General features: G+C 39.2%; 1 protein-coding gene across 1 annotated transcript in view; it reads left to right on the forward strand.

The window, feature by feature from the left end:
• Positions 1 to 27,974, forward strand: part of MTA3 (metastasis associated 1 family member 3) — a 146,907-nt gene that overhangs the window by 59,942 nt on the left and 58,991 nt on the right. The window contains exons 5-6 of the mRNA XM_086700470.1: positions 22,568 to 22,631; positions 25,431 to 25,548. Coding sequence (XP_086556596.1) covers positions 22,568 to 22,631; positions 25,431 to 25,548 — 182 coding nt within the window. The remainder of the gene's footprint in view (positions 1 to 22,567; positions 22,632 to 25,430; positions 25,549 to 27,974) is intronic.

The raw sequence follows: 27,974 nt of genomic DNA on the forward strand, positions 1-27,974 counted from the left end.
GAGTATATTGGAATATAATTAGCAAGACACCCGTGTGTTGAACATAGAAATTATGTAGAATACATGATCATTCATTCAGTCCCTGTTGAACATATTTCCTGAATATATTCTAGAATAAGGCCCTTACTAAGTGCTTGATAAATAAGGTGAGGTCCCCCGTCTTTGAAATTCAAGGGGTTTACTGGGTGCATTTACCAGTAGTTTGTTTTGAATTATTAAACATTTGAGGCTTTATTTTTTTATTTTTTCCAAGTTGAGAGGGAATAGTTCAGAGCCACTCTTTCTCATCTGTTTCTCATCTGCTCTCATTTTCTAACAGCTGAAGTGGTAGGGGTTAGGGATAGTCTCCGGCCAAAGCCTGGAGCCATGCTGACCAGCCCACAGGCTGATGCATGGAACAAGTACACATTGGAGTGATCTTCACATTTTGCTAATGTTGAAGTCATGCCCTATCTATTTCTGCTATAACAGGAGAAAATTACTCAAGTCCCATTGTTCTTTGGCAGCAAAGAGCGGTAATTCGGTGAATACTGGCTTTTTATTCTCCAGGGACATTATCAAGTGCCCAGAATTTCCTCAGTGCCACATGGAATGTAGGAGAAAAACATTCTTGAATGCCTTTGTAGTGTGTGAGCAACAATACTCACTGGATAGTATAAGCTTTTCAAAGTGGTATGGAGACCACTCTTTGTTCCTTCTGATTCCTCTGGCAGAGAGAGAGTAAACCAGGACTGGGACAATTCTGGACACTTAGTGATTCACCTTGTGTTTGTGAGCTAGATAGGACTTGAACAATGAAAGTGTCTTTGGAACACTTCTTTGGGGGGTGGTGTTGGTAAGGAGTGAGGCAGCATGTTTCATGCATGGTGCCTTAAGTCATTAGTAATAGCTTATACGCTACAGACACTCTAAAGCACTGTAAAATTGTTATGCAGCTGCTAGACCTGTTAGGGGTATATAATACTGTATTCAGTCTCACAGATAGACTGTATTTATTGAACTTGGCTTTCAAAAATTCTAACATTCATTGAACCTTTGTGACAGATATTGTTCCAGTTGTTTTATATGTATTTTATTTAATCCCCACAATCACTTTATAAAGTAGGTTCTGTTATTATCCCCATTTTACAGATGAGACTGAAGCACAAAAAGATAAAGTAACTTGTCAGTGTCACAGGTTTAAATGGCAGATTGAGAAATTGAAGCAGACCACCTGGCTGCAGATAGACAGCATTACGATGTATATATGACTGTAAGTGTTAGAAAAGCATCAGAGATTAAAAACAAAGCTGTTGAGTTACTTGTTGGATAGGTAGGTTCTTTGATATTTTATTTTTTCACATAAGTTTTCTATTTATACGTTCAGGTCAAATGGACAGAACTAAACTAAAAACTAAGTTAAGCATATAGACTGTACTATTATACTAAAAGATGATGCTACAATGCTAGATATGTGGTGGCAAGTAGGAACTACTTACTTGATTGGGTGCCTCAGTCATGGATGTGTCTTATATGTGTTCCAGTGTCAGTTTTTCCACATCTTGAACACAAAGAGCTTGGCCTTTTATAAGCTAATTACAAGGTCACGATCTCGCGGTCCGTGAGTTCGAGCCCCGCGTCGGGCTCTGGGCTGATGGCTCGGAGCCTGGAGCCTGTTTCCGATTCTGTGTCTCCCTCTCTCTCTGCCCCTCCCCCGTTCATGCTCTGTCTCTCTCTGTCCCAAAAAAATAAATAAAAACGTTGAAAAAAAAATTATAAGCTAATTACAGTATCGTACGTGTAATGGTTAATGTCTCTTCCAAGCCTCTGGTGCAGGTAGTCAGTCATGTAAAAAGAGCCAGTCCTTACCTGTTTGCCAACCTTGGGATCTGGATCACAGCCTTTGAAGTTACGCTTCATTGTGTCTTAAAAGCATTTTCTTAGATACCTGTTGATTATTGGCCTCAAATTTTTCCTGTAGTAAGGGCTTTTGGACCTGATGATTCGTTCTTTAAGTCTGTCTCGTTATGAAAAGTAAGTGGTGGTAGGTAAACCATTATATCCGTGTTGCAGACCTGGCCCTCTTTCTGAGCATCTGTGGTAAGGATCCTGTCTACCTCATTGCTTAACCCTTGACTATGCTTTTTAAGAAGTCCAGAGAACCTATTCCAGAACCTAAATGTGATGTCAGCTGTAGGATAAGTCTGAAAGACATAGGTGCACATAGTGTTCAAGCAGTCCTTTAATGGCAGGGTGCTTTGGAGAAAGCCTTATATTCTTATCCTTTTAAACAAATTTTAGGTTAGGATTCCAGAATATAAACATCACCACCATCATAATCACCATTATTGCTCTGTGGAAGACTGGCTGTAGCCACAATGTGTAATAAACTTTTCATGGTTTATGTGGTACCCTGTTGCTTCTGCATGGTCTCCTCACGTCCAAAACAAGGAGCTTTCTTAATTCAATTGAAAAAAGTATCTTGAGCAGCTGATAAAAATCTTACGGCTTAGGTATAATTTGTCTAGATTGTCTAGGTTTGTCTAGACATTGTCTTAGAGTGTAAGATTCCTTTTTTGTTTTTTGAAAGTTTATTTGAGAGAGGGAGAGAGAGAAACGCAAGCAGCCCAACACATGGCTCGATCTCATGAATCATGAGATCATGACCTGAGCTGAAATCGAGTCGGATGCTTAACCAACTGAGCCACCCAGGCGCCCCAGAGTGTTAGATTCTGGAAGGTCGGTATCTTTATCTTTTTCCTGCCTACTGCAGAACACAGCACAGCACAAAATAGCCAGTCAGAATTTGAAGCTTGCATAGTTGTCATTTAACTTTGTTATCTTTGAGGAAATGAAAATCATCAACAGATAATAGAATAATGTCTTCTTAATTATTACTGATCATAAATGACATTTTAGATTGCGTGCCTCTCTCCTTTCACAAGAATTAAAGATTGGATGTCTGGAATCACAGGTTGCTCAGGACTCTCAGGGAGAGTGAGGTACTCAGAGTCAACATCAAGCTTTTACCAGGAGGACTAGGCAGAGGAGGATAGGAAATTGTTTTTGTGTATATACTGTCACTGAATAAAGTGAATTTCTGAGCCGTACATAGCAGCCATGAGAAAGGGAGAATGGAAGTTTCTAGCGAACAAGAGTTAAAATTTGAGGCATGGAAGACCATAGTTCTTGTCTCGATGTGCATTGTTTGTGAGGGTAGGGAAACAGATAAATAACTCTCCCGTATTTGAGTGTTAGTATAATTGGAAACACCAGATTGTAATGTGTACATATCCTTTGACCTAACAGTTCTACTTTTTGGATTTTATTTAACCAGAGTTCTCGATGCAAGTTTGTGGAGAGATATATACTGATATGTTTATTGAAGAATTGTTTTATTTTGTTTAGTCAGTGATCTTTACTTTATGAATAAATGAGATCATTTTCATTTAGCAAGCATGTATCTACATCATGAATGTAAATAGGAATTTGGCATTTGAGAGATTTCAGATTTGTTTTAATATCAGAAAATGCAAGCAACTTCTTTATGGTTTTCTACGTTTCCATTTTTTCTGAAATGTGAAAACACATTAGACATATAATGGGTAGAAGTTTATTTTAAACTTTGCGAATTTGGGCATTAGAGAGGGAAAATGCCATTTTGCATTCATCTTCAACATGGCTGGTTCTGATGAAGACAGAGTAGATGGAAATCCACTGAGAGTACTCCTCTTTATCTTCCCTTCTCCAGTAGTAGTAAGTTAGTATCATTAACTATACGTACTGTTTGATAGCAGACCTGTTTCTTTCTTTTTTTTTTTTTTTAAATCTTTTATTTCTTTTTTGAGAGCGAGCGTAAGTGGGAGAGGGGCAGAGAGAAAAAGGGACAGAGTATCTGAAGCAGGCTCTGCGCCTACAGGATGACATTAGTGAGCCCAACGTGGGGACTGAACTCATGAACCATGAGATCATGACCTGAGCCAAAGTCAGACGCTCAATTGACTAAGCCACCCAAGTGCCCCCAGCAGACCTGTTTCTAATTTAGGGGTATATTTTTTCAAATATTTTCTTGCAAAATTCTGTTTTCTTCAAGAATTACTGTCAGTTTGGGGCGCCTGGGTGGCTCAGTCGGTTGAGCGTCCTACTTCAGCTCAGGTCATGATCTCGCGGTCCGTGAGTTCGAGCCCCACGTTGGGCTCTGTGCTGACAGCTCAGAGCCTGGAGCCTGTTTCAGATTCTGTGTCTCCCACTCTCTCTGCCCCTCCCCCATTCATGCTCTGTCTCTCTCTGTCTCAAAAATAAATAAATGTTTAAGAAAGAAAGAAAGGAAAGAAAGAAAGAAAGAAAGAAAGAAAGAAAGAAAGAAAGAAAGAGAAAGGAAGGAAAAAGAAAAAGAAAGAAAGAGAGAAAGAATTACTGTCAGTTTAGGGGTGCCTGGGTGGCTCAGTCAGTTAAGTGTTTGACTTTGGCTCAGGTCATGATCTTATGCTTCGTGGGTTCGAGCCCCATGTGGGTTCTGTGCTGTCCACCCAGAGCCTGGAACCTACTCTTGATTCTGTATCTCCCTCTCTTTCTGCCCCTCCCCTGCTCACGCTCTGGTCTCTCTCTCTCAAAAAGAAACATTTAAAAAATTAAAAAAAAATTATTGTCAGTTTATATTCCCACCACAGTATATTATGAATATTCCCATTTTGTAGTTCCTTCAACATTACTGCATATTAAAATAAAAAAAAACACTTTTGTTGTTTATTTTCTGATAATGAAAGAATTATAACTTATTGTTGAAATGTCAAATACAGAAAAAGATACACACTGTCTCTATCATACACTCATAAACACACGTGTGTAGTTCTCCATTCAGCAGCACCGACATTTTGGTGTATCCTTAGTGCATTTTTCTTTTCTAATCTTCCGTGTAGCCATTGCATTTTGGCTGCGGGTTGCTGGAACGGACGTGGAATGGCAGAGGCGCCGCGTTACTTGTGCGTAGCTTCCTCTCTCATCAGCTTGTGCTTATTCTTCAGCGGCACTGGTGTCATCTTTGCTCTTTCTAGGTTGGTTGGTTTGTTTTTAAATATTTGAGAAATGTGGTTGGAAAGGAACAATGGAACAGCAGGAGGAGGGGAGGATAGTTAAATAAAGGCTGGAAAAATTCCATTCTTGAGAAGCTGACAGACATGCCTGAGAAGTTTGATATACGTGAAGGAGCAGAATGAAACTAGAGTAAGAATACTTTGTCACTCAGGAAGAGTGCTCATTCAAAAACAAGTCGAAGTGTTACCGCAGGCAAATGATTTCCTGTGATCATGAAGGTACTCGCCTATGTTTTCCTGAAGTTTTGCTGTTTCACCTTTTGTATTTTTTTAACCATAAAAAAAATTTTTTTTAATGTTTATACATTTTAGAAAGCAAGAGCGAGAGCGAGAAAGAGAGAGGGAGAGCGAGCAGGGGAGGGGCAAAGAGAGAGGGAGACACAGAATCTGAAGCAGGCTCCAGGCTCCACGCTGTCAGCACAGAGTCCAATGCAGGGCTCGAATTCACGAACCGCGAGATCATGACCTGAGCTGAAGTTGGATGCCTAACTGACTGAGCCACCCAGGGACCCCTAACCATTTTTTTTTAAAGTAAGTTCTGTACCTAACATGGGGCTTGAGCTCATGACCCAAAGATCAAGAGTCATATGCTCCTCTGACTGAGCCAGCCAGTACCTCACTTTTTGTATTTAAGTCTGTTTTTTGTATATGGTGTGAAGAGGGGTCAGTTAGAAAACTAAGTTTTAGAAGATACCATTTACCATTTCATCGAAAAGCACTGAACACGTAGAATAAATCTAAAGAAAGATGTATAAGAAAAGGGGAAAGATCTATAAAAACTCACCATGGAAACTACAAAGGGTTGCTGAAGGAATTTGACTTAAGTAAATATGTCAGTTTTCCCCAAATTGATCTAAAGATTCAGTGCTGTTCCAAGGAAAGGCTCAGCAAGTGTGTTGTGTGTGTGTGTAAATTGAGAATTGAGAAATTGATTCCAGAATTTATGAGAATGGAAAGAACCAAGAATAGTGAAAACAAAGTGTTTTCAAATCATGGTTTGTGGACTCCTGAGTGTCCCTTAGACCCTTTCAGGGGTTTTGTGAAATCAAAACTATTTTATAACAATAGTTAAGATGTTATTCACCTTTTCACTGTTTTAGTCTTGCAAAAGCAGTGGTGGGCAAACTTAGTGTGAATTGCACCAGTGGCACTAAATTGTGCTAGAGTCATCGCTGTATTCTTCACCTCTGTGAATTTGCAATAAAACAAACAATAACCAAAATGACAAGTTCCACTTAAGAATGTTCTTGACAAGGGGCGCATGGGTGGCTCAGTCAGTTAAGCTTCCAAATCTTGATTTCAGTCCAGGTCATGATCTCACAGTTCATGGGATTGAGCTCCGTGTTGGGCTCTGGGCTGACAGTGTGGAACCTACTTGGGGCTCTCTCTCTCCCTCTCTCTATGTTCCTCCCCCACTTGCGTGCTCTCTCCCTCCCTCCCTCTCTCTCTCTCTCTCTCTGTCTCTCTCTCTCAAGATAAGTAAAATAAACATTTAAACAACAACAAAAAGAATGCTCTTGACAAAATGGTACAATTTATTATTTTAATAAATCTGAATCCCTCATGTCCTAAAACAAAACTGAAAAATTAACACATCAGATTAACCATTGTGCAGCGTAGAGGATCTAGTTCACTGCCATTCAGTATAGTGACGATGCTGTGTAACCATCACTGTTTCAATGGTTTAACTACCATTAAATGTCTCTTTAACATTCTGCCTCATGAAATGGGAAATACATGTAAATCACTTCTGTCATGTTTGAAAGTGTGATAGTTATCTTGAGAAAAAAAAAAATCTCATGACAGTCTTTGAAATGTAAGCCAAACTACCTGCTTTTTCCTAGAGTGCCGTTATTACTTGCAGTAACCACTGAAAGACAAACTGTGGTTATTTAGACACAAGTGGTTGATGGATGCCTTTTGAAAATGAAATAAACCTGAAAATCTAGCTGTCTGTTAAGCAACACATTGAAGAGATAGGCAAAAATGAAAAGAGTGCCACTGTTCTTGTGAAAAGTTTTTTGTTTTGGAAAAGACAGTAGTTGGGGGCGCCTGGGTGGCGCAGTCGGTTAAGCGTCCGACTTCAGCCAGGTCACGATCTCACGGTCCGTGGGTTCGAGCCCCGCGTCGGGCTCTGGGCTGATGGCTCAGAGCCTGGAGCCTGTTTCCGATTCTGTGTCTCCCTCTCTCTCTGCCCCTCCCCCGTTCATGCTCTGTCTCTCTCTGTCCCAAACATAAATAAACGTTGAAAAAAAAAAAAAAAATTAAAAAAAAAAAAGAAAAGACAGTAGTTGTTCATAACAAGTATTTGCTAATGTTCATTTTTATTTTAAATAAATTAGTAAATGTTAAATTTTTCTCACTTTGAATTTCTAACATGGTAAATATTGATTGATGTAACTCACAGAGGCAAATGTTCTTTGAGGTCCTCAATGATTTTTAGTAACGTAAAGTGATCTTGAGATCAGAAGGTTTGAGAACCATTGACAAAGTCAGTCTTGAACAAAAACTGTTAGAGATTTATATCAATCGATATTAAGACATTTGTATAGTTACAGTAATTAAAGCAAGATGGTATTAATAAGTGGATTGCGAAATAAGTGGAACAGAATGGAAAAGTCAGAACAGACCCACATACATAATACAACTTGATATTTGATGAAGGAACCACTGCAACGAGAAGTCTTTTCAGGAAATGGTGCCAAGTCATTTGGGTGATTACAGGGGAAAATAAACGAAGACTTCTCTTTTTCTTTCTTTCTCTACTTTTTTTTTTTTTTTTTTTTAGATTTTATATCTTTAACTTTTTGAGAGAGAAAGAGAGCATCCTCACTCTCCAAGCAGGGGAGGGACAGAGGGAGAGAGAGAATCTTAACCAGGCTCCACGCCCAGTGGGGAGCCCTACTTGGAGCTCAATCTCACCACCACGAGATCATGACCCAAGCCAAAATCAAGAGTCGGTTGGAGGCTCAACTGACTGGGCCACCCAGGTGCCCCTGCCCTTGCTATTTTTGTGACCAAATAAGGGTTTTGTTTCTTACCATTTGGATTTGCTGACTATATCCCCATTTTGTTCTTTACCATGTTCCATTCTCCCTCATATTTCTTGTGAATTGATAACTAGATATAGAGATGTGGTTCTATACACATGATGCATAATTGGTTTGGTATTGAATTTGGGGTTGAAATGTATTTTCCATCAAAACTTTGAAGGAATTACCCTACTGTCCTCAAATGTCTATTGTCACCGAACAGTAGTTTTATATCCAAACTTTCATATTACCTATTTTTTCCCTTCTCTTAAATCTTCTTTGAATTCTCTTACCAATAGATGAAAAATGTAATTCTCTCATTGTATCCAGAAGTTTCAGTGATGCCTCAGTATTGAGGATATTTGGTAGACCATTTTAATTGGATGATACTGGTCTTCCTTCATAGCTGGGAAATCTTTATTTTTTTTTTTTTTTTAATGTTTATTTATTTTGAGAGAGAGATAGAGAAAGAGAACGCAAACAGGGAAGGGGCAGAGAGAGGAGGAGGGAGAAACCTAAGCAGGCTCTGTGCCATCAGCAGAGCCCGACTTGGAACTCAGTCTCATGAACAGTGAGCTCATGACCTGAGTCAAAATCACGAGTTGGCTACTAAACTGACTGAGCCACCCAGGTACCCCTGGGAATTGTTTTCCTAACATTTCTTTCAAAACTTTTTTTCTTTCTAGTACTTAAATTGCTTATGTGTTAGCTCTCCTGGAGTTCTTGGTTTACTGTCTTTTCTCATATTTTCTGTTTTTGGTTCTAAGCTAAATCTTTGACTTTCATCTCCTAGCACATCTGACATTTTAATATTGCCAACTATATTTTAAAATTTCAGAGGCTTGGGGCTCCTGGGTGGCTTGGCTGGTTGAACGCCGACTTCAGCTCAGGTCATGATCTCGCAGTCTGTGAGTTGTAGCCCTGTGTCGGGTTCTGTGCTGATAGCTCAGAGCCTGGAGTCTGCTTTGGATCCTGTGTCTCCCCCTCTCTCTGTCTCTCCTCTCTCACTCATTCTCTCTCTCTCTCTCTCAAAAATAAACATAAAAAATGTTTTTTTAATTTCAGAGACTCAAACTATGGAAAGAGCCCAAATGTCCATTTTTCCGATGAATGGATGGGCTTTGCCTGTCATTTAATTCATTATTATTCTGTTGACACTCTAAAAATACTACCTTTCTTCCCCGTTAGAATGTTGGGGTGCCTGGGTGGCTCAGTCGGTTGAGCGTCTGACTCTTGATATCAACTCTTGATATTGGCTCAGGTCAAGATCTCAGGGTCTTGGGATCGAGTCCCACCCATGTCCCACCCACACTGAGCATGGAGCCTGCTTGGGAGTCTCTGCCCCCCTACTCAAAATAAATAAGTAAACTTTTATTTTTTTTTTTTTTAATTTTTTTTTTCAACGTTTATTTATTTTTGGGACAGAGAGAGACAGAGCATGAACGGGGGAGGAGCAGAGAGAGAGGGAGACACAGAATCGGAAACAGGCTCCAGGCTCTGAGCCATCAGCCCAGAGCCTGATGCGGGGCTCGAACTCACGGACCGCGAGATCGTGACCTGGCTGAAGTCGGACGCTTAACCGACTGCGCCACCCAGGCGCCCCAATAAGTAAACTTTTACAAAAAAAAGAATGCTGTTAAACTTTTCTCAATTAGGTCACTGAATAAATAACACTTTATAGTACTGGGATTTGTGCCTTTGTGTCTATTTGTGAAATGGAGTTATCAAACTGGGAAATGCAGAGTGACTCTGATAAGTTTATTCACCATTGAAAAAGACCTTTCCATCCAATTTTTTTTAAGGTTTATTTATTTTTGAGAGAGAGCGAGAGCAAGCACAAGCATGGGAGGGTCAGAGAGAAGGGGACAGAGGATCCAAAGTAGGTTCTGTGCTGACAGCAGCGAGCCTGATGAGAGGCTCAAACTCCCGAACCACAGGATCATGACCTGAGGTGAAGCTGGGCGCTCAACCGACTGAGCCACCCAGGTGCCCCATCCACTTTCAGAAGCTGGAATTTGAATTTTTTTTTTTTTTTTTGATTCATGTTTTACCTAGAACAAATAGTGTTTGAAGGTAGAACTTTTCTTTTAGGTGGTTATACGTATCAGAGACTAATAAATGAACAATAATTGCCTATCTATAAGCAGAGTTGTTTTTATTTTTATTTATTTATTAAAAAAATTTTTTTAACGTTTATTTAAAAAAAAATTTTTTTTAAACGTTTATTTATTTTTGAGACAGAGAGAGACAGAGCATGAACAGGGGAGGGGCAGAGAAAGAGGGAGACACAGAATCTGAAACAGGCTCCAGGCTCTGAGCGGTCAGCACAGAGCCCGACATGGGGCTCGAACTCACGGACCATGAGATCATGACCTGAGCCAAAGTCAGACGCTTAACCGACTGAGCCACCCAGGTGCCCCAACGTTTATTTATTTTTGAGACAGAGAGAGACAGAGCATGAATGGGGGAGGGTCAGAGAGAGAGAGGGAGACACAGAATCCGAAGCAGGCTCCAGGCTCTGAGCTGTCAGCACAGAGCCCGACGCGGGGCTCGAACTCATGGACCGCGAGATCATGACCTGAGCCGAAGTCAGACGCTTAACCGACTGAGCCACCCAGGCGCCCCCAGAGTTGTTTTTTAAACAAAAGAGTATTCCAGGAGTGCAAAGCTATAGTTAATAGATTAGAGTTTATGGGAATAGATGGGTTTAGGAATTGGTATAGTTGGGGATAGTATATCCATATATGGTTTGAAGGAGTGCTGGGAGTAACCTGGTATCCAAAGGTAATGGATAATAGAGCAGATTTTTTTTGTGGTTGTTCTCGGGATCACAAGAAAATTGATCAGCCCCCTCCTTTTGAAGATGTAAACATTGGTTGGAAGAACAAATATTGTTAAAATGTCTGTACTACCCAAAGCAGTGTACAGATTTGATGCAGTCTCTATTAAAATACCAACAATATTTTTCACAGAACTAGAACACACAATCCTAAAATTTGTATGGAACCACAAAAGACTTCTAATAGGCAAAGCAGTCTTAAAAAAGAATAACAAAACTGGAGGTATCATAATTCCAGGCTTCAAGTTATATTACAAAGTGGTCATACTTAAAACAGTATGGTACTGGCATAAAAAGATAGACACAAAGATCAGTGGAACAGAATAGAAAACCCAGAAATAAACCCACAGTTATATGGCCAATTAATCTTTGACAAAGGAGGAGTGAATATACAATGGGAAAAAGACAATCTGTTCAACAAATGCTGTTGGGAAAATTGGGCAGCTAACTATGTGCAAAAGAATGAAACTGGGCCACGTTCTTTCTCCATACACAAAAATAAACTCAAAATGGATTAGAGATCTGAATATGAGACCAGAAACCATAAAAATCCTTGAAGAGAGCATAGGCAGTAATTTCTCTGTCATCAGCTGTACAACATGTTTCTAGATATGTCTCTTGAGGGAAGGGTAATACAAGGCAAAAATAAACTATAGGGCTACATCAAAATAAAAAGCTTCTGTACAGTGAAGGAAAAAATCAACAAACCCAAAAGGCAGCTTACTGAATGGGAGAGGATATTTGCAAATGACATATCTGATAAAGGGTTAGGATCTAAAATATATAAATAACTTATACAGCTCAACACCCAAAAAACAGATAATGCACATTAAAAAATGAGCAGAAGATCTGAGGAGACATTTCTCCAAAGAAGGCATATAGATGGTCAACAGACACATGAAAAGATGCTCAACATCACTCATCATCAGGGAAATGAAAATTGGAACTACAATGAGATAACACCTCACACCTGTCAGAGTGGCTAAAATCAAAAACTCAAGAATCAACAAGTGTAGGTGAGGATGTGGAGACAAAGGAATTCTCTTGCACTGTTGGTGGGAATGCAAACTGGTGCACCAACTCTGGAAAACGGTATGGAAATTTCTCAAACAATTAAAAATAGAATTACACTATGGTCTAGTAATCTCACTACTGGGCATTTTCCCCAAAAAAAAAAAAAAAAAAACTAATTCAAAGGGATATGTGCACTCCTTTGTTTATTGCAGCATTATTATTGTTATTATTTTAGAAAGAGAGAGAGTGGGGGAGAAGGGCAGAGGGAGAGAGAGAATATTAAGCAGGCTCCCTGCTCAGTGTGGAGCATGATATGGGGCTTGATTGCACAACCTTAGCTGAAATCAGAGTTGGACGGACACTCAACTGACTGAGCCACTTAGACGCACCACAGCATTATTTACAATAACCAAACTGGAAGCATCTCAAGTGTCCACTGATAGATGAATGGATAAAAAAGATGTCACTCACTCACACACACACACACACACACACACGAATATGAATCAGCCATGAAAAAGAACGAAACCTTGCCATTTGCGGCAACATGGATAGAGCTAGAGAATATAATGCTAAATGAAATAAGTCAGTCAGAGAAAGACAAATACCATACATGATCTCACTCATAGGTGGAATTTAAGGAACAAAACAAGCAAAAAAAAAAAGAGAGAGAAACCGACAAACAGACTCTTAACTGTAGATAACAAACTGATGGGTACCATAGGAGAGGTGGGTAGGAGAATGAGGGAAATATGTGATGGAGATTAAAGCATACACTTAATCGTAATGAAAAACGTGGGGCACCTGGGTGGCTCAGTCAGTTAGACATCAGACTGTTGATTTTGGCTCAGGTCATGATCTCATGGTCGTGAGATTGAGCCGTATGTCAGGCTCTGTGCTGAGCATGGAGCCTACTTGGGACTCTGTCACTCTCTCTCTCTCTCTCCCCCTCCCTCCCTCTCTCTCTCTCTTTCTCTCTCTCTCTCTCTCTCTGCCTTTCTCTTTCTCTCAAAATACACATTTAAAAAATCATAACGAGGGATGTCTGGGTGACTTAGTTATGTGTCCAACTTCATCTCAGGTCATGATTTCACGTTTGTGGGTTCAAGCCCCGCATCAGGCTCTCTGCTGATAGCTCAGAGCCTGGAGCCTGCTGCAGATTCTGTGTCTCCCTCTCTCTGCCCCTCTCCTACTTAGTGCTCTGTCTCTGTCTTTCAAAAATAAATGTTAATTTTTTTTAAATAATAAAAAATATATTCAAAGTTTAAACATTGAGGAGGGATATGTGATATATTGACATGGTTCAAAATCAAAATCTGGGATACACAATAAAGTGTCTCACTCCTATACAGTCCCCTGGCCCATCACTGTTTCTAGAATCTTACGTATGCTTCCAGAAACAATTCATGCATATAGAAGCAAAGAAGTGTGTATGTTTGTGTCTGTAGTAAATCATGGAATAAATTGTGATGCTATTCTATGTTGTGAGCATGCTATAATGACTCCTGTATGAGTCGTGTCTTTCCATAGTGCAGCTTTATTCAGTCACGGCAAGGTAAACACAATTGTAAAGCAGGTTTAGGATTCCAAACTCAGTGACATTTCACTATGTGTTCAACTTGCCTTAGTACAGGGCACACTGAGCAAAGCACAATACGAAGTCACACAGCAAGCAAGATACAGTTAGGGATAAGTTAACGAACCAAATGCAAAGTCAGTCTGTGAGTGTGTAGTTGAGATCAGACCTCGGTCCCATCCAGGTCAGCTCTTGGTGCTTACTGTGTATTATGTTCATTCAACCAGTGGAGCATCTCTGTTAGGGTCACAGATCAGTCAGGCATAGCCTTCGGGAGTTGCCTTTTTAATGTGGTCAGATCATGGAAGGCTCAGCATCTGGAGAGTCTGACAGCTTGCTGCGAAGTCCTTCCTTTTTAAAGAGTTTTAGTTGGGCACCTGGGTGGTTCAGTCCATTAAGCCTCTGACTTCAGCTCAGGTCATGATTTCGCAGATCAGGAGTTTGAGCCCCCACATCTGGCTGATAGCAGAGAGCCTGCTTGGGATCCTCTGTCTCCCTCGGTGTCCCTCCTCCACTTGCTCTCTCTCTAAAATATAATAAATAAACATTAGGAAAACACAGTTTAGTCAGTCTTGGGCCTTTGCAGGTTTCTTCTTGTTATCAGCTCTTAGTTCTTCCAGACTCTCTTGGCTTTGCTCTGGTTATCAGTTTTGGATGCCATCAGCCTGTGGTGGTTTCAGTGATATCTGGTCTTAGCTGTAACACCCTTGGCTGCTTGTGTCACTGCTTGACATAAGTCACTGTTTATCTTGAGTGACTCCATCTTGCTTTCTACATTGTGCTTTTTTTTTTCAGAGGGAGAGAGAGAGAGAGAGAGGCTTGCAACTGAGTAAGGGGCAGAGGGATAGAGAGAGAGAAGTAGGGCTCACTTGAAACGGGTCTCATGCTCACTGGATTCGGGCCTCAAGCTTACCCGAAGCGGGGCTCTTGCCCCAATGTTGGACTCGAACTCACAAACAGAGAGATCATGACCTGAGCTTAAGTCAGATGCTTAATGACTAAGCGATCCAGGTGCCCTATACATTGTGCTTTTCAAATGAAATATCTTGAGGGGCGCCTGGGTGGCGCAGTCGGTTAAGCGTCCGACTTCAGCCAGGTCACGATCTCGCGGTCCGTGAGTTCGAGCCCCGCGTCAGGCTCTGGGCTGATGGCTCACAGCCTGGAGCCTGTTTCCGATTCTGTGTCTCCCTCTCTCTCTGCCCCTCCCCCGTTCATGCTCTGTCTCTCTCTGTCCCCCCAAAAAATAAATAAACGTTGAAAAAAAAAATTTAATAAATAAATAAATGAATGAATGAATGAATGAATGAAATATCTTGGGCATAATTCCATATCAGATAATAAGGATCTGCTTCACCTTTTCTATAGTTGTTTCATATGTCTAATTTATTTAATCCTAATTAATAGATACTTGGTTCATTTTAGCTTTTTGCTGTTAAAATAATACTGCAAAGAATAAACTTTGGCATAGGTCCCTTCACATGTGCGTGGTTGGGTGAAGATGTACAAAATAAGTCATATCAAGTAAAATAGATTAAAATCTCCCAATTATATTTTCTGGATTTTGTATTCATTCATATTTCTGTGTTGATCAAAACAGGGAGATTCAAGTAAAAGGATTTGTAATTTGTAAATTTAGGTCTGTTGAGGCCTTTTTTGTCATATTCCCGGAAAACAAAAATTTTTTGCGGGGGCGACTGTGTGGCTCAGTTGGTTGAGTGTCCAACTTTTGATGTCAGCTCAGGCCATGAACCCAGGGTCACAGGTTTAAGCCCCGTGTTGGGTTCTGCACTGAGCCTGGAGCCTGCTTGGGATTCTCTCTCCCCCTCTCGCTCTGTCCCTCTGTTGCTCATTCTCTCTTTCAAATTAAAAAAAAATCTTTTTTTCAGTGTTAATTTATTTTTAAGAGATAAGGAGACACAGAATATGAAGCAGGCTCCAGGCTCTGAGTTGTCAGCACAGAGCCCGAGGCAGGGCTTGAATTCATGAACTGTGAATCATGACCTCATCGGAAATGTGATGCTTAATCAACTGAGCCACCCAGGCTCCCCCCGCAACCCCCCCGCAAATTTTTTTAAGTAAGCTCTACACCTGATGTGGGTTTGAACTCATGATCCCACATGCTTTACTGACTAAGCCAGCCAGGCAACTTGAGAAAACAATTATTTTTAAATGTTTATTTGTTTTTGAGATAGAGCAAACGGGAGGGGCAGAGAGAGAGGTTCACAGAGGATCTGAAGCTGACTGCAGAGAGCCTTAAATTTAGTGACTTAAATTCACGAGCACCAACTGCGAGAACTTGACTTGAGTAGGATGCTTAACTGAGCCACCCAGGCACCCCGAGAAAACAATTTTTAAAAGACTTAGGTTTATTGAAAAATAGTAATGCCAACTTTTATTTGTAATTTCTTTTTATTTATTTATTTATTTTTTTTTTGAGAGAGAGGGTGCAAGTGATGGAAGGGCAGGGGAAGAGAGGAGAGAGAAGTGGGTCTCGTTTTTTTACCTGAAGCGGGCTCCAGCTTACTGTCTGTGGGATTTGAGCTCGCAAACTGTGAGATCATGACCTCAGCCGAAGTCAGATGCTTAACAACTGAGCCACCCAAGTACCTGCTAACTTTTAATTATATAATGAAATAGCACTCCACTTGAATTAACAGACTCTTTTCAGTTTAGCTGTTAATGTTAACTCATTCAGAATCTAAAAAAATTTCTAATAAGGAAGTTTTCTTCCTGTACATTTTATTATGCCAGTATTTTAAGATGTTAGATTTTTTGCAATTTTATTGCTATTTGTAAACAATTTGAATTAGTGAAAATGATACTATTGAAGAGTACAAGTAGTGTTGCTTAAGAAACTAACATAAGGAAGTTAATTAGTGTGAGTAAACTCATAGGATTGCTTAGTGGAAGGATGTGAGAAAAAAATACAGTGAAGAGAAAAATCGTATTACAGTTTAACATTCTTTTTAATGTGTATTTATTGGGGAGGTGGGTGGGGAGGTGGAGGGGCAGAGAGAGAGGAAGACACGGAACCCGAAGCAGGCTCCAGGCTCTGAGCTGTCAGCACAGAGCCCAACGCCGGACCTGAGCGGAAGTCAGAAGCTTCACCGGCTAAGTCGCCCCACAGTTTAACATTTTATTTTTATTTTATTTATTTATTTATTTTTTTAAATTTTTTTTTAACGTTTATTTATTTTTGAGACAGAGAGAGACAGAGCATGAACAGGGGAGGGGCAGAGAGAGAGGGAGACAGAGAATCGGAAGCAGGCTCCAGGCTCTGAGCTGTCAGCACAGAGCCCGACGTGAGGCTCGAACTCACAAACCGCGAGATCATGACCTGAGCCAAAGTCGGACGCTTAACCGACCGAGCCACCCAGGCACCCCCACAGTTTAACATTTTAAAGCCCATGTGTTTAGCACACTTTCTCTTGAATGTTGTCTTTGTATGGGAAAATCTTTACTTTGAAAGGATCATTTTATCCTCTGTGGGTTGAAGTGTTTCTTTCTCCGACCAGAGTCCCAGTGCAGAAAAGCATATATTCTACGTGTTATCCTGCATGGTTGTGGAAGGGCCTTGGTAATCAAAACAGTTTGTCATCCTGTCCCAGGGAAGAGGATCTTCCTAATAACTGCTGCCTTCTTTTGGACATTCCACTTTGTCCTAGCTATAAAAGGGAAAAGTGGCACCAAGAGAAGGATTTTTTCACCCTTGAATTCCTTCTTTGTAGTTTGTTTCATATTTGTTATCAAATCTCCAGAATCATGCCAAAGCTTTGTTGCTTTGGCATTCTCTACGTACCACGGACAGAATAGAATGAGTTTTTCAAAACACTGTGTGTCACTTTTCTTTGCAGAATCATCTTTGTTTTTGTTTTTGGCCTTCTTTAGTTTTTATTTCTTAACATCTGTTAAAGAAGTATTAGAAAATGTATCTTTAAATAGAAGTATTTGAAGGATTCCAGATTTCTTTCTCTGTTTTTGTCCTTTTTATAGTCTAAAGATCCATAAAATCATATTCTTTCACTTATATCACTTCTATGACACAGTCCTTATGTGTTTGTTATTAAGGTATAGTTAGCCCATGGTTCATCAGTTCTATAATGCAGACCAGTGATTCTCAACAAGGGACAGTTTTGTCTCCTGGGGACCATTCATTAAAGTCTGGGAAGATTTGGTTGTCTCAGCTACGTGTGGGGGAGCTACTGTTACCCAGTTGGCAGAGGCCAGTGATGCTGCTAACACCGTACGTGCATGGGACAGCCCCCCACAGCAAAGAATTACCTGGCTTCACGTGTTAATAATGCCAAGGTCGAGGGACGCCTGCATGGCTCGTTTGGTTAAGCATCTGACTCTTTGTAGCTCAGGTCATGGTCTCATGGGTCTGGCTCCCTGCTTGGGGTTCTCTGTGCCTCCCCTGTGTGTGCATGCTCTCTCTCTCTCTCTCTCTGTCTCTCAAAACAAATAAATAAACATTAAAAAAAAATAGTGCCAAGGTTTAGAAAACCTAATATAGAGTCATGGTAAATAATCTTTGCTTCCTTGGTATATATATTATGTATATAAATTTATGCACTTCATTTAATTAGGATCCCCCCTGTTACTTTAAATTTAAATAGTATTTTTTTTTTTTTAAGATTTATGTTAGAGTTTTTAAAATGTTTATTCAGTTTTGAGAGAGAGAGTGCAAGCAGGGGTGGGGCAGAGAGAGACTGGGACGGCGCGGGGGGGGGGGGGGTGGTGGGGGGGGTGGACAGAGGATCCAAAGCAGGCTCTACACCAACAGCAGTGTGCCTGACACAGGGCTGGAGCCCACGAACCTCGAGATCATTACCTGAGCCAAAGTCGGACGCTTTACTGAGTGAGCATCCAGGCGCCCCTAAATTGTATTTTTAAAAATCAAACATATGTATATAGCTGTGTAATAATATCCAAAGCAGTTATAAGCAGAGTCCCCCCAACATAGTCATTTTCCTGCATTTATACCTCTCTTACACTGCTTACTCTTACTTTTTCAATTGTAGAAATTTCTGCTTTCTCTTCTCTATTTCCTTTCCCTCATGTTTCCAATGTATCACAATTTTTCTTTAACTTAATAATCAGTCTTTGTATTTTACGAACATGTAAGGATTCCCCACATATTCTTTCTTGTACAGCCTTTTGTTTTCCTTGGACTTAATAATTGTTCTGCCTTTGTTTTCCTTCTTCTTTATTCTTTTAGTAAGATATATACCCAATGTGGGACTCGAACTCATGACTCTGATACCAAGAATCACATGCTCTACTGACTGAGACAGCCGGGTGCCCCTTTTGCCTTTCCTTTCAATTAGTCTTCTAAAATGTAAAAAATTCTTAGTCCTTGCTTATCTTGAAAATGTTTTCTACACTTAGCTGCTGATTTTTTTAGGCATTAAATTTTGATTTGGGAATCCTTTCATTCAGAATTTTGAATCTCCTTTTGTCCTATTTTACAGTATTGCTGTTGTGAAATATCATTTTCTGAAAGCATTTTGGATCTTTGAACTTCATTTTTTAAAAATTTGGATTAAATACTGTTTAAAACTGTCTGTTCGCTGAATTTCCAATCACAGAACTTAGCATTGTTTTCAATATGAGAAAATGTTCAGAATCCAGAACAACTGTAAGACTCATAAGGCCATTGAGAAAATGCCTTTCTATCATGAAAAACTATTGTCTTTCATTGAACAAGGAAAGTTTAGTCAGACTCTGCATCTGTAGTAGGGGTTTTTCAAGTTCATTATGCCTAACAATCACCGGGTGATGCTTGTTTTTCCATGTACTTTCCTTGATCCCTCCCTGAGATCTTTGGATTCAGTAAATCTGACTAAGGATCACCTGGTGATTCTTCCTAACCACGAGGATTTCTCGATCCCTCCCCAAGATGTTCGGCTTCAATAAATCTGGTGTGACACTAAGAAATTTTCATTTTCCTAAGCAGGGACCCTGGTGGTCCTGCACCATTATTCTACAAGCTGGAGTGGTATGGAACCGAAAGTCTTTAGGCACTGGGGAAATGGATGCTAATTTAAACTTCTTCTTTCATGTATACAAATAGGTAGCATCTTTAAATAAATCTGTAACCTGGGTGCGCCTTTTGCATGTGGTTTTTGAATCTGTGGGAGTATACTGAACATCCTCTTAAGCAGATAGGCTGATCAGAACCTGCCATTAAACACAGGATTGCGTTGTGTCATAATTATTTATTCACATGTCTCTCTGTCCCAACACCCTGCCCAGTTTCTGAAGCAAACAGAGTATGTTTTTAAAACCTTTTTCAGTGAAAAATTCTGTGTTACTGTATATAGTTGCTTGTAGAAAAGCAACATAAATAATTATACAGGCCTGGAGTGACTTTTCTTCGTATTAAGGTCTTTGATGTGTTTTATGTTTATATCGTCATGTTTGGGTATCTTTGTTCTTTACGGACTAAAGTATGGTGGAAGAGCACAATTAGGGTCATTGCTTGAGATTCAGCATAAATCAGTTGGGTTATCTATATTCACCGTTTGATAATAGTTCCTTTAGTTTGGGGTTAGCTTAAAATTCATCCTATTTCTTTTTCTGTGAGCCAAGATTTGTTCAGCATAAAGGAAGCCAGCTCTTTACATCTCTTTTTAAGCTACCTTTATCAACAACTCTTGGCGTGGTAGTACATCTGTTAATTACATATTCATATTTACTTCATAAAATAATTCTGACTCAACTTCCTGCTTTGTTAGCTGTTAGTATATGTATTTGAATATTTTAAGTGTCAGATTTTCATTTTCCTTTTAAAAAAAATTTTAATGTTTATTTATTTTTGAGAGAAAGAGACTGAGCGTGAGCAGGGGAGGGGCAGAGAGTGAGGGAGACCCACAGACTCCTAAAGAAGGCTCCGGGCTCTGAGCTGTTGGCACAGAGCCTGAGGTGGGTCTCAAACTCATGAACTACGAGATCATGACCTGAGCCGAAGTTGGATGCTTAACCCACTGAGCCACCCGGGTGCCCCTCAGATTTTCATTTTTAATTTGGGAGAAAAATACATAGCTGCGGTAAAGAAAACTTACAGATGAAAAATCATGCATTATTTTTTTCATCTTTGCATAAAAGCTACATTAACCCAAATAACTTGTATTTTAGGTTGGCTGGGTATCCTCGTGATTTTGCAGTCCTGTTGTATCTCTAAAAGAGTACATAACCAGTGTTTTCTTATCTCCTAATATAAATATGAAAATAGTGGTTTGATGATTCAGTTTAAATCCTCTTGTCATTTCAGACAGTATGGAAGAAACTCTTAAGTAGGCTGTATTGTTTGTGTAAATTCTCAGTGTCTGTTAACCCTTGAAATTCAAGTGACTGTTGAAGAAAGTGGTATCTATTAAGATGACATTCAGCTTTTGCTCCTCTGCACTTAAAAAAAAAAAGTGGCTTTAGAGACCTTTAAAAAACAAGATTTTATTTCTTCTAGGTAATTAAGTATTAAATGTTAGAAATACTGCTTTGTCAGCTGTTGCAGAGGCAAAAAAAAAACCTAGACGAAACCTATTTTTGGAAACCCACTTATGCACATTGCATGTGTTAGGAGCACACCCACAGGTCACAGAAGTTCTTCTGTGACAGCTGTAGATGTGCAAACCTCAGCGGAGCAATTTCCCTGCGCGTTATTCTGTCCTTTCCACGAGCATGTCAGGTAATTGTTGACTGTGAGTGTTGTTATATGCTCCGAAGTAATGTTAATTTTTCTGCTTCAGTAATTTGCATGAATAAAATATAGTAGAAAAACCAAAAACCCTTATAACTCTCGCTAACTAAGTTAGAGATTTGAGAAGATAATATGGAAATAACACATGTTCTCAGAAGTCTTTTGAAGTTATATTAACTATAGATGATTACCAGAAAAAGATGTTTTTATGAGGGTTAAACTTTTTTAAATTTAAGGAATATACATTTGGAAAATGTTTGGTAAACTGTAATTTTTGACCTTTGTGTTAGTGTTTTTTACATTTTATTTTGCTTTTGGTAATCTTTTCCTTTGAATTGTTTTTCACTCTGGTGTTCCAACAGCCTGCTCTTTTAGCTTCCCATTCAATGTATATGTGACGATTTGTTTTTGCTTGTTATTTTGTGGGGAGCAAGAAGTGACTTGTTTACAAAATCAAATAACATTATGGCATTTAAACAATATTTTGTGAGTCCTAACCAATTATCTGCAACTTGAATTGTCTACCAAATTTCTCCTGTTAAATTCGTAGGTCTACAGAATTTTTCAAGATAGTGAGGATAATTGAAAACGAATTTGTAATAAATGCCTCTACTTGGATAACTTCAATTTTTCTCAAGTCTGGACAAGACTGTTTTTTGTTTTTTTAATAGACATTCGTTTTCAAACTCACACCAAGGGCTGTGATCAAAGGTAAATGCCATCAGACTTCAAGGTCTTTGAATCTGTAGGTCTTTATTTTGCCCCCTACTTTATAGCAGTGTATTTAAATTTTAACTAGGCTTTAGAGCAAGGTCAATAAAGGTAAGCTAGTTAATCCTGATGAATGTATATTATTTTTAGGTCCTCATATGCGGTGGCTACTTAAAAAAAAACCCGAAGATTATTTAGGTACTGGTTTGCATGGTGAAGTCTTTGTCTAAAGACTCCTTGTATAAAATCACCTCATAGTAACTTTTTATAGATTCAGAAACTCACTTTTAATACGAAGGTTTCATTGTACTCCTTTTTTTTTTCTGTAATAATTAGAAAATACCCGTGAAGTGTTTTATGTCATAAAATTTACTGCCTAACAACAGTTCCTTCCACAGGTTAGCCTCGCAGTAAATGCCTACAAAAACAGTCTTATTTTTTATGTTCTACGACACCAGGATTGTAAAGCGAGTCTAAGTGTATACATTTACGTATATTTGTAACTGCCATCTAGTTTCTTAATAGTAACTTTACATTCTGAATATTCCTGACTTTGTATATGTCATCGATGTGAAGGTGAGGTGGCCTTTCTGACATTCATTCACTTTTTCCCTTTTTCAACAGGGGAAAATGCAGTGTTGCCCTTCTGAATGAGACAGAGTCAGTATTGTCATATCTTGATAAAGAGGTAATTCACAATTGCACTTATTTTATGTTTTTTTCCCCCTTGATTTCACATGAAGCCTATACCTTTAAATGTATTTCTTCTGTACCAAACTATTGCACCGGGAGAGCAGCATTATATAAAAGTGTAATGACCAGAATACTTTTGGATAATTTTATTTTTCTGGTTAACTGAGAGAAGAGTTGGCAAAAACTTCTGTGCCGTCTTTTTTAAGCTGGTAATGAAAGGCTTTATAAGGTATGATGATGTAGTTGGTAGCAGTAGAAATATTTTTGGCTTTATGAAATAAGTGACTTTTGTGTACTCAATCCTCCTCCCTGTTTTTTGTTTTTGTTGTTGTTTAAATAAAGAGTTTTTATTTTAGGCTTTTTCCAGATGAGATCCTAGCACTGGTGGTCTGCTTTCTTTCCTAGAATCTCAATAAACTTTGTCAACTACAAGTGTTTCCTTCTGTGAACTTCAACAAGAGACATTTTAAACCTATTTTCACAAGTTGGGTGAGAACATATACTTCATTAGAAGGAGGAAATTCCTGTAAACAGAACATTCCACAATGAGAAAATTTTTACTGTTGACATTTTAAGATTTAACCTTTATGTTTTTGTTTTCCCAAATCTTTATGTATGTATGTATGTATGTATGTATGTATGTATGTATGTGTGCGTTTAAAGAATTAAAGGGATATATTAAAAAAATTTTTTAATGTTTTTTCAATATTTATTTTTGAGAGACAGAGCATGAGCGGGGAAGGGGCAGAGAGAGAGGGAGACACAGAATCGGAAGCAGGCTGCAGGCTCTGAGCTGTCAGCACAGAGCCCGACGCGGGGCTCGAACCCACGGACTGTGAGATCATGACCTGAGCCAAAGTTGAACGCTTAACCGACTGAGCCACCCAGGCGCCCCCCCCCCCCAAAATTTTTATTATACTTAAAAGTGTTGTCCCTGAAAGGATTGATGCAGACATGTGGAACTACTGTACGTTAGAAAATTGAACAGAGAAAACTAAGAGGAGGTAAATGTTCAAGGCAGAAAAAAGGTTGATAGTCTTTATAACTTACTCTTGTGAAATTTAGAAAAGAAGGTAATAGTGTTTGTTGTCAGTCAACATGTGGAAAATAATATGGATAAAGAGAATGCTCAGGTGTTACCATTAGTTCATAGAAGCAGGAATAAAAGGAGGAAACATGAGTATGTTTCAGTTTATTTTACTGGTGTATTTGGCTGTTAAGACGGTGTAATTTTTTTAAAAACGTGGTATTTTTGCTGAACTCAGGAACCTGAGATCAAGACCTGAGCTGAGATCAAAAGTCGATACTTAACCAACTGAGCCACCCAGGCACCCCTTAAAGGACAACTTTCTAATCACAATGTTTTCCTTTTAGAAAAATTAACATTACCTTTTACATTTTAAGCGATTTCCCATATTGGCACATGTAAATTTAAGGAGTCTTAAGCAACTTTTGTGGCCCTAAGTAAGAATTTCATTTTATTTTGCTGTATAGTATGGCAAAATCCCATTTTTCTAGAATACTATACTAACCTGTTTTACACAATAAAAGTGACCAGAAGTATGTGTACCTTGAAAGCCCATACTGTGCCAACGGCAGCAGCGTCAGTCACCCTAGTAACATTCTTTGTTGCTCCTGTCTTACAAAACAAACAATTCTGATTACATATTGATCTCCCTCCATCAGCCTATTGAGCAGGTTGGTTTATATATTCTGCAGATTTTTTTTCTTTTCCCCAGGTAGACTTTTTTTTATATGCATAAATTGTCATATTGTTGTGTTTGATTCTTTAGTCTTTTCTTCTGACCGTGACCCATGCAGAAGAATTCTGAATGGATGGTATCGCCTTGTCTGTTTCTCTCCTTTCCCTTTATCACAGTCTGTAAGGAGAAAGCTTTACAATCTGGTAGATTATCTCTTATTTGTAGCTTGCTCGGCACGGTCTTGGTAAAGTGCTGATGGTAGGAGCAGACCCCTCCAGCATATAATGCAGAGAGTTGTATAGTAGATAACCCTCAGAATCATAGCAGGAAGCAGGGACAAGACCTTTTAAGACCTTCAGTAGTGATGCAGAATTCAGCAAAGGCCTGGTAGCCTGGTCATTTTATCCATTAGACACAGTAACTAGGGCCTTTTTGCGTTTTAAAGAACCTTGGAAAGTTGGTGGGTGTGCTGGTGGTGGTAGGTAGTTACGTTTATATGCCTATTTATATATAAATATGAATGTTTCAGGATTCAAAGGAGAACTGCAGAATTGGAATTAATAGATGCTCCATGAAATAATGCAATGTGACATTTTAATTAGGAAACTGTATGTAAGCTCAGCTCTTCTAAACTTTAATGTGAAATGTGTATCCATTTGAGTATGTTGATGAAATGTGGGTGGACACTCCAGAAGTAAGGGCGCCTTGTGTCCTCGTTGTTTGGTGTGGGCTTTAGAGATTTAAATGATTGCTTGATTCAGGTGTCTTACCTTTGACTTAGAGCTTAGCTTTGCTAGCTCAGAATCTGTTTTAGAGCAGTTCATTGGTTTTCTTTTAGACTAAAACAACAAAACTTTATAATCTACCTTTATTGTTTGCTATTTGTTTTTGCTTGATTTAATTTTACACTGTTTTACATGATGACCCTAACATTGTTCTCTTCTTCAAGATTCATGAATTTATTCACCAAAAGGAAATTTTATATACTCTCTGAAGTTTTATGATTTCATTATCATGACATGGGCCTCATTGCTTTATAAAAAGTAGAAGGAGTTGAGCTTACCTAGATATTTTCTGTCATTTTTTCTCAGGATACCTTTTTCTATTCATTGGTCTACGACCCTTCAGTGAAAACACTATTAGCTGACAAAGGTGAAATCAGAGTGGGACCTAGATATCAAGCAGACATTCCAGAAATGCTCTTAGAAGGTATGTTTTCCTTTGGGTTTCAAGTCCTATGAAAACAAATATGTCTTGAAACTCAAATATTCTTTTCCTCATATGGGAGAGGAGTCTTTTGGGCTAAAGTTTAAAAGTTACAAGTTCTTCCCCTTGTAGAAATACAACAAATAACAACAGAAAATAATTTATTTGATCAATTGTTTGATTTTTATTTTACATTTTTGTGAGTTTTCTGGCTGGGTTTTCCTTTTAAATGCAACTTCTAGAATGTTCGTATCGTTGAACTTGTGTCTTCATGTGATATGTACATGCCTTGAAATCCTGAATGCTCCTAAATCATCTAACTGAGGTGCCTGGAATCTAGTGAACAGTTATGTTTTGGTGGGGATTTGGGCTAATCTGGGTAGTTATGTACTGGAGAGATTCAGAGCTTTGCATTTCAAAAATATCTTCCTAACAAGACAAATTTTTCTTTCTCCTGTTAAAACTGTACACTCAAACCTTTATTTTCTGATTTCAAAAGTAAACATTCTTAACATTAAAAAATGAAACACAGAAATGTATAATGTAGGAAATGAACACCATCTGCTCTCCTTCATTCCAAACCCATATTTAATCACTATGGTCGTTTCGGGTGTGTTTATTTGGTTCACGCTGGCTTACCCTCCGTCCAGGAAGGGTCCACATGCAGTGCCATGTTGCATATGTTACTCTGCAACTGCTTTCTTCAGTTAACCGCATAACTTTAGTACTTTTCCCTATGAGTACAGTGACTTTTATTCTTTTCACTAACTGTGCAGGTCTTAAATTTGCATGGATGTACTATAATTCCCTCTTCCAGCCCCCTATTGGTAGACTTTTAGGCATTTATGTTTTCGATGTTACAAATTGATGCTGCTAGAAAAGCTATACCTACATATTTTTTTCAAGCATAACTTCTTGGAAGTGAAATGGTATATACATTTTACATATTGAAAATGCTCCTTTGCTCTTCAAAACAACTATTACTATATTATGAAAGAACCAGGTGCTTTCACCAACAATGATTATGAGGAATTTTTTCACCCTTCATTTTTTAGCCACATTTTGATATATAATTGTCTTAGAGTTTTTTGTTTTGTTTTGTTTTAAAATTGAAATTATGCTTGCCCTAGTTATCTTTAGCCTTTAAATTTCTTGGGCTTTTTCTTTTTTCTTTCTTTTTTTTTATTTTTTTAATGTTTATTTATTTTTGAGAGACAGAGCATGAGTGGGGGAGGGACAGACACACACACACACACACACACACACACACACACACACACACACAGAATCTGAAGCAGGTTCCAGACTCCGAGCTCCGAGCTGTCAGCACGGAGCCTGACACGAGGCTCGAACTCACAGACCATGAGATAATGACCTGAGCTGAAGTTGGATGTCTAGCCGACTGAGCCACCCAGGCACCCCTTTCTTTCTTTCTCTCTCTCTCTTTTTTTTTTTTTTTTTCTTAAACTGTAAAATTTATTTATTTTGAGAGAGAGCTCACATGAGAGCAGGGAAGGGGCAGAAAGAGTAAAGAGAGAATCCCGAGCAGACTCGGTGCTGTCAGCACAGAGCCTGGCTCAAGGCTCGATCACACAGCTATGAGATCATGACGTGAACCAAAATCAAGATCCGGACGCCCCACTGACTGAGCCACCCAGGCACACTCTTTTTCAGAGAGAGAGAGAGAGGGAGAGGGAGAGGGAGAGAACGCACATGCAAGCCGGAGAAGGGCAGAGGGAGGGGGGAGAGAAAATCTTAACCAGGCTCCAAGTTGATCATGGAGCCCACTATGGTGCTCAGTCCCACAACCGTGAGATCATGACCCAAGCTGAAATCAAGAGTCGGACACCGAATGGACTGAGCCACCCAGGTGCCCCATCTTGTGCTTTTTCTACTTGGTTGTTATCTTTTTATGCATTGGCAAGAATTACTTGACTACTAAAGGTAAGCAAACACAGAAGTATTTACCTTGTCTACAAGGATTATAAACCTCTCCCCCACAGACCTAATTATTTGATTAAAAATTTTTAATAGTGACTTTAAATTTAAATATATTTTATTTTTTATCATACAAAAGTTTGGGATTTCTTAGTCTTTTCCTTTAAGGTCTTTACGATTTGCGTTACTCACCAAAAGGCCTTCACTTTTTGTTTTTGCCCACTGATTATTAAAACATACAAGTACTGCCAGGGGTGCCTGGCTGGCTCAGTTGGAGGAGCATATGACTATTGATCTCGGGGTCGTGAGTTCAAGCCCCATGTTGGGTGTAGAGATTACTAAAATAAACTTTTTTTTAAATGTTTATTTTTGAGAGAGAGCAATAGTGCAAGTAGAGGAGGGCCAGAGAGAGGGAGGGACAGAGGATCTGAAGTGGGCCCTGCACTGATAGCAGTGAGCCCGATGCGGGGCTTGAACTCTCGAACGGTGAG

The sequence above is a fragment of the Puma concolor genome, chromosome A3 (genome assembly GCF_028749965.1).
Source record: "Puma concolor isolate L17-30 chromosome A3, mPumCon1.1.hap2, whole genome shotgun sequence".
Lineage (NCBI taxonomy): Eukaryota > Metazoa > Chordata > Mammalia > Carnivora > Felidae > Puma > Puma concolor.